The 7,311-nt window shown below is 38.0% G+C and overlaps 1 protein-coding gene across 5 annotated transcripts in view; it reads left to right on the top strand.

Annotated features, from left to right (window-relative positions):
* LOC105256986 (ecdysone-induced protein 74EF) overlaps window positions 1-7,311 on the top strand; it is a 183,643-nt gene that overhangs the window by 57,858 nt on the left and 118,474 nt on the right. For 4 of the 5 annotated variants that reach the window (XM_011267311.3, XM_011267310.3, XM_011267313.3 and 1 more), the window contains exons 2-4: window positions 1,321-1,596; window positions 2,361-2,613; window positions 2,788-2,889. In XM_011267311.3, the coding sequence (XP_011265613.1) occupies window positions 1,456-1,596; window positions 2,361-2,613; window positions 2,788-2,889 (496 nt within the window). In that variant the 5' untranslated portion in view covers window positions 1,321-1,455. The remainder of the gene's footprint in view (window positions 1-1,320; window positions 1,597-2,360; window positions 2,614-2,787; window positions 2,890-7,311) is intronic. The other variant, XM_011267312.3, reaches the window with a different exon arrangement.

The raw sequence follows: 7,311 nt of genomic DNA, 5'->3' as shown, positions 1-7,311 counted from the left end.
CAGGAAGTGAAACAGAAGCCAGAAAGAAAGTTCGCTCTCGGTGTTTTCACTTTCATGGAAATTGCCCGCACCCCTCCTCTTCCCTTCCCCCCCTCATCAGCCCTCTCTCTCTCTCGCTCTTTCTGCTGGCATTATGCGAATTAGCTACGAATCATCATCCGCTGCTCGCATCGATGAACAGCTGCCCCCTTCCCCTCCCCCTCCAAGAATCAAGCCTTTCTCACAAACCGGAACTTTTATTTAAAAAATGTTTTTTTTTTGCCTTAATATTTCTTCTCAGATCTGTCGTTTTTTCAATTCCTGATTATTTATATTTCCTGATTATATTAAATATCGCCCAAGTGCCTAAGTCTTCTGTCTTTTGATTTTGAGAAGCTATCTCTTGCTTTATAAAGATGTTGGAATTTTTTTTTTAATGTTATCGCACCCCGATGCATAGCGTGATTGTGACGGATCCGCAATATGAGAGATTCTTGCATTTCTCTTCTATCTTTCTACATATTACGTCTTGTATAACTTTATGCGGGTATACACAGGTGGTAAGAGAAAGTAACATTATCATCGAGTTACGTTTTTTTTCAGTCAAGTTTAAATTAGATTCCAAATGAAAGTACGAACTCCCGATGTACCGGAAGTCATTACGAGATCTCGGTTTCGCGACTAATTAATCGTTTTACTGAAAAAAAAAATCTTAATTTATCAAGAGAAAATGTGTGCCCGTAAGACATGTATCTGAATTATTATAGACATGTAACACACGCTTCTTGGGAACTTTAGATATGTATCATTTTCAGGGTTGGGTAAGTTTATATATTTTTTAAACTAAATTAAATTAAAGTTAATGAGTTAAAAAATCAATTTAGTTATGTTAAAAGTTATACAAATAAAAAATTAACTCAATAAAAATTACGTTAAGATTAAATTAACGTTAGTTAAGATAAAAGTTAAAATTTTGAAAAGCATTATTTCACTTTATATTAAATTAGATTGTAATTTTGAAATTAGATTACTCTAAATAATAATAATATGAATCATCAAATAAATTTGGGGGGAAAGTTAATAAGTTTAAGTTTATGTGTTTTAAAAATAACTAGTTAAAGTTAAAAGTTAAGTTGAGTTAAAAATTATTAACTTTTTAACTTTTTTTTTAATTTTTAACTAATCAACTAGTTAGTATCCAACCCTGATTATTTTATATCGCAAAGAAATATAAATTTATTCTGCTTGTAATATTTATTCTTCTTTAAACTTGAAGGAGTGTTATAATTATGCGCGTTCTTTTTTCTTTCGAAAATTTAACACATTTTATTTCATTTCCAGGCAAACGACAACGCGTAGGAAAAAGCAAGAGTCGTCCGGGCGCGGCTTGAAACGAAAGGAGAGGAGTCCCGGAGAGGTGGTTTTAGATGTTAGAAGGCGCGGGGGTGGCTAAAGTGGCCCCGCCGCCGGGTCCCGATGCCGGTCCCCGTATCGCAAACGCCTACATTGACCTCCACCCTCGTACCCAAGGAGGAATCAAACATGCCTTTCATAGACGACGAGCTGTTCTGGTACTCTGACAATGACGGAAAAATGGATCTGACCCAGTGCCTTCAGGTAAATCTAGCTTAATTTGCCTTTATATGATACAATCTCTCCTCCTTTCTCTCTCTTGAGGAAAACAATCTTAATTTATTAAATAAAAAAAAATCTTAATTCCTCAACTTTTAAATTTGTCAAGAGAAAATGTGTGTTTACAAGAACTGCATTTAAATTGTAGATATATAATGCACATATCTTGGGAACTTTAGATATACATCATTTTTATATCACAAGAAAGTATTTATTATTTTAAATTACAAAGAGTTGGAGAGTCTCTTAAGTGAGAGAAAGAGAGATTAATCGAGATATTTTTTCCTTTCATTATTCTTGAACTCTCCGTATGCACAGAGAAAAATGTATACTGTATTCAAGAAAATATTATTTGTTTTAAGTATATCATAAGTCTCTATATCCGCAAATATATCATAAGTTTACCACAAGCATTAAATTTAATTGAATATATTCTGAATTTTAGTAAGTGCAATATTTTAATCAAGAATATTAAATTAAAACGAAAATTTGATTTGCTTACTACAAGAGTTGACGTAAACTAAGTTTGATTTTTCTTTGATACAACTTGACAATATTCTTGAAGAAAAAATAAATTCTTCTTTTGAGTACATGATAATGAGATTTTCTTCATTTGTGATGAGCATATTTTAAGATTGTTATCAAGAATATATTCTTTGTTGAAGAAAACTATTACTTAAAAAAAGAAAAATAAACTGAGTAATCGCTTTTTTGGCAGTAGAATGATATTTTTCTTCGTTTGCTTTCAGCAGAGCAACACGGGCCAATCGGTAGAATTTTCGCCGATAGAGTTGAGTGCTCTGGTAGGAACGCCGGCGGCTTCGAATGTGCCGGCAGAGGAGGGCGCGGACATGTCCGGGATCACAGGGGAGGAACTGTTCGATCCCATGGATTTGCTGCGGGAATTCGATGCGGAGCCCAGCCAACCCACCTCCACCACGACCCTTTCCTCCTACAGGCGACAAAGGCACAACATCGCCGCCTTGAATCCTTTATTAGCGGGTAAATTGCGTTTATATGACATTATATTTGGTTTTTTTATTTATTTTTTTTATTTATACGACACACGTGCGAATCCGCCTTGACGTCGCTAGCGGGTAAATTGGATTTATATGACATTATATTTGTTTTTTTCTACGACATATGTGCTAATCGGGCTTTGACGTTGCTGTGCAGAAAAATTGGCAGCCCCGTCGACGCAAACGTCTTCGACGTCCATCCCTTACGCTTCGAGGGCGGAAATCAAGACGGAGAACATTCAACCAGAGCCGAGTAAAGGTAAGATCGCCTACTTCCCTCGGTTCGCTTCCCTCTTTAACATACGTCGATATGGCAGAAAAATATGTCGATAACGCGAGTCTTTTACTTTATCGACAGTAGTTTTGCGGAAGGTAAAATGCGTCTGCGAATTTCTTCTTTATCGACAACGGGTACAATCCTCTACTTTCGAGAAGTTGTTTGCTGTTTCGGTCGGGCAGATCGCTTCACACGTCACTCGCGTACCGGAAATTCAAATCGCTCGCGATTTGAGGGGGGAAACCGGCCAAGGTCCCGCGAAACGCGCGTCTATATCCGCGTTAGCGATAATAATATTTACGCGCGCGTGTTTTCGCGTGCAGTGACTCGAGAAAAAAAAAGAACGAGCGCGAATGTGTGTGCGATGGCTCAATTCGTACATTTTACAGTCGTGTCATAATGTCGCGCCAACGCGGTTTCGCCCTCGTTTCGCGATTTTGATGCTCGACATGGAAACGGAAAAGTGTCCCATTCTTGCGGATATCGAACTTAATCGCCTGTGAATCTGGAATTTGCGTATCCCATACGAATAGTCTTCGAGATGTGATATCCTTCAAGGACAACTTAACTTCTCGTCGGACTTCGATTCGCGGATGTTGAATTTTCAAGCAAGGTAACGAGATTAACTTTACAATATCATTGTTGCAAAATGTAGCTTTTTAATATAATTGAACTCTTTAATTGTTGGATACTTTTACTTTTACTTTTTTTTATATCTTTTAGAAGACATCTGAAGTTTAAAGCAGATAAAAAAATAATTGATGGAAAGTCGAGGAAGTTTTCATTGTTTTAACATGTTGAGTAAATTATCTTTTAAAAAACATCATTTTTATGGATGTCATCAATGGAAAATAAACATATTCGTTCGATATTGATATATCGAACGAATTTCTTCGTATACTTCTAAATGATAAGATTAATAAATAAATTAAATAAATAAAATTACATAAATCCGAGATACAGAGAAAGAATCGAATAGGTGGATCGTAGATTTTATTAATTTTAGATTCACTCTGTAAGAATCTGATTTCTGCTTAAAAATAATAAATATAATAAAGATTTCAAATAAAAAATAAATTCCGAATCTCGCGTGATAAATTTAAAGATTTTTCAAACTTGGAGGAACGTAAATAAAAATGATGTAACGTCCATTGCATATAAATATTGAAAACGAGATACTCGATATTGAAATATTTACGATCTCTGTTGTTCAAAAATGTGTGCGCAGAATCGTTTTGCAAAATCTCTTGTGGTAAAAATTTAAGTTAAATATTTCTAGAATTTGGAGAGATGTAAATAAAAAATGATGATATGTAGTAACGTCCATTGCATATAAATATTGAAAACAAGATACTCGATATCGAAATATCTGCGGTCTTTGTTGTTTAGAAATTTTGGCGCAGAATCGTTTTGCAAAATAATGCTAAATCTCGCGTGGTAAAAATTTAATTTAAAGATCTTTAAAACTTGGAGGGATGTAAATAAAAAAGATGACATGTAGTAACGTCCATTACATATAAATATTAAAAATAAGATATTCGATATCTAAATGTCTGCGGTCTTTCTTGTTTAGAAATTTTGCGCAGAATCGTTTTGCAAAATAATGCTAAATCTCGCGTGATAAAAATTTAATTTAAAGATCTTTAAAACTTGGAGGGATGTAAATAAAAAAGATGACACGTAATAACGTTCATTGCATATAAATATTAAAAATAAGATATTCGAAATCTAAATGTCTGCGGTCTTTCTTATTTAGAAATTTTGCGCAGAATCGTTTTGCAAAATAATGCTAAATCTCGCGTGATAAAAATTTAATTTAAAGATCTCTAAAACTTGGAGGGATGTGAATAAAAATGATGACACGTAGTAACGTTCATTGCGTACAAATATTAAAAATATTAAAAATAAGATACTCGATATCGAAATATCTGCGGCCTTTCTTGTTTAGAAATTTTGGCGCAGAATCGTTTTGCACCTGGACAATTCGCATCGAATTTCTCGCTGTTCGAATCTCTTCGACGCGGGCTTTTCGACGAGGCAGAGTATCATCGCGTTGTAATTTCGTCCTGACCGCAGCCCGCGACGAGTAATTACGAGCCGTTAGAACACGAATTGAAGTGGGTGCTCATCGTTGTTCTTTTCACATTTTTAGAAAGCGGTTGGAAAGTGAGAAACGAAACTTTCTAACAAAACTATTACAAATATAGCTCGAAATCTGCTTTGCGCGCACCCTATAATGTTGCATTAGATATTAAATATTAAATTGCAATATAAAGTGCGCAACGATGCGGCAACATTGTTTTCCATCCTGAAATAATGTTTTTTTTTTCTTTTCGCGAAAACAAAATTGTACTTTATCATCATTTGTTTCTCGTAGAACGATCTTTCATAAAAAACCGAGGTACAATCGGAATTTGAGAAATTTTTACTCGAGAATTATCGATTCGAATCATCCTCTTATTCGATGAAAAATTATGATAAAAGTGAATTTTCGATTCGAAAATATCAATGTTACTATTTCGCGCGAAGATCGAAAGACATGCAAAAAAATTCAAAATTCCAAAATGCGAGGGGACATCCGAGAATCATGCAAGGTGCGAAACTAAATTTCTACCTCTATTAAAGTATCGAGAATCTGCGTTTAACGTACATGTTGATTCTAAGCTTCTTACGTGAAAATTGACTGGTAATCGGGACGCGCGAAAGCGGAGAGATTAATTGAGATTAATTGAGATTAATTGAGGAAAAAATGTCCCGTGCTATCCGGCGGATTTCGATCGCGATACCTAGTGAACTCGTTGAGCGAGGAAAGCGAGCGCATAATGCGTACACGCTAATTTTCTGGCGCTAGCATCACTTTCACCGGCTACCCGGTGCGTAACGCGCGCAAAAAAAAAGCGGATTTTTACGGGGGACGCGCTTATTACACGCTCGATCGAGCGGATGAACGGATGGAGATTTTCACGCGAAGACGCCTCAATTTACTAGCATTTCGGTGCCGCTCTTTCTTTCTCGGGAAAATGCCCATGCAGCACAGACCATTGTTGTTACATTGCAGCAATATTGCCGCGATATTGCCGCGATATAATCGCAATATTGCCGGGTGACATCCCTTTGGAAACGACGAGGATGGACGGACGCGAGCTCACTCGCGACAAAACAAAAGTAGGACAAAGGAAAGTAATCTCTCGCGCATTAAACGTCGGAACGCGAGCAACTATATAATTCACTTTCGACTCGTTCCGTTACTGGAGCAACTATGGTGCAGCATGCACATTTCTTTCGCAACTTTCGCGATTTGTCGGATCGCGATCGATGCGGAACGACAAAGTTTGGAGCCAGGTACCTCGCGGTAACGAGATCTCGTAGCCGCGATTTTATCAGAGATCTCGCGTTTTATAAAGATTCAATATGTATCTCGGATTTATTTTGAAAAAATATCTGATCTCCGGATTTAATTTTAAATTGTTCGCGTAGATTCGATAAATTTGACGTCGCCTCTCGAAAAATTTTCGATTTTGTTTCCCACGATGCGAGATCTTCGGTAGATTCTGGTAGAAGGAGAATCTTGAGATCTACGGAGCTTAGCGTTTGCGCGAACGCCACGCGGTATAAGTCCCGAATCCCCGGGATTCTATCGCCTGGCGGATTCTACACACCCGCCGTTGGGGAATCCGTCGGGATTCTGAGCGGCGCTCCGGTAGCCTTCTCGAATCCGGGGATACCGCGGATTCCCGCTCCCGAAACGGCCCTCGTCGCGTCCTCGCGTCGGAAACGATCCGGGGAATGGAATTCGTCTCTCTCGATAACGCGCGCGGGACGCGCAAGTGCATCCATCCCCCTCGTCCTCTCCTCGGTTTCCCTCCACCCGTTGCATCCAGCTGTCCTCCGCCCGTTCGCTGCACTTGTCGCTACCCTCGTTCCCTTGACCCTCCCCAAACACATAAATTCTCTCGCCCCCTCCCTCGCTTCCCCGTCGTTCCGTCTGCTACCGCGCTCGGTTGGAGCCCCACGGAAATAGACTCGAGATCCGCGCGAGAACCGACTTTCTTCGTTTCCTCGCTCGAGCGAAACGAGCGCGACGATATCGCGTCGCATCGAGAATTCGCGATCGATTATTTTCGTTCGCGCGATCTTTAATTAATTGTGCTCGATCGATGTCGAACACACGTATTGCCCGTGCTACGTGAATTCCGAACAATTCCGATGAATGTTTTAATTAACGTGGCTGAGCATTAGCGCGAATATAATTCATAAAAGCGCCACGTTTTATTAAATAAGGAGAAGAGATGCTACATTTCTATAGGTTGTCTCCAAATTGTCTCCATCTTTCGTCTCGTTCTTCCTAAGAATTTTAAAAAATATACAAAAATATATACAAAAATATATATATACAAAAAAATA

This window comes from Camponotus floridanus, unplaced genomic scaffold (assembly GCF_003227725.1).
Source record: "Camponotus floridanus strain SB8 unplaced genomic scaffold, Cflo_v7.5 scaffold24, whole genome shotgun sequence".
Lineage (NCBI taxonomy): Eukaryota > Metazoa > Arthropoda > Insecta > Hymenoptera > Formicidae > Camponotus > Camponotus floridanus.
Note: the sequence above shows the minus strand (reverse complement) of the source record. Positions and strands in the feature narration are given on the sequence as shown.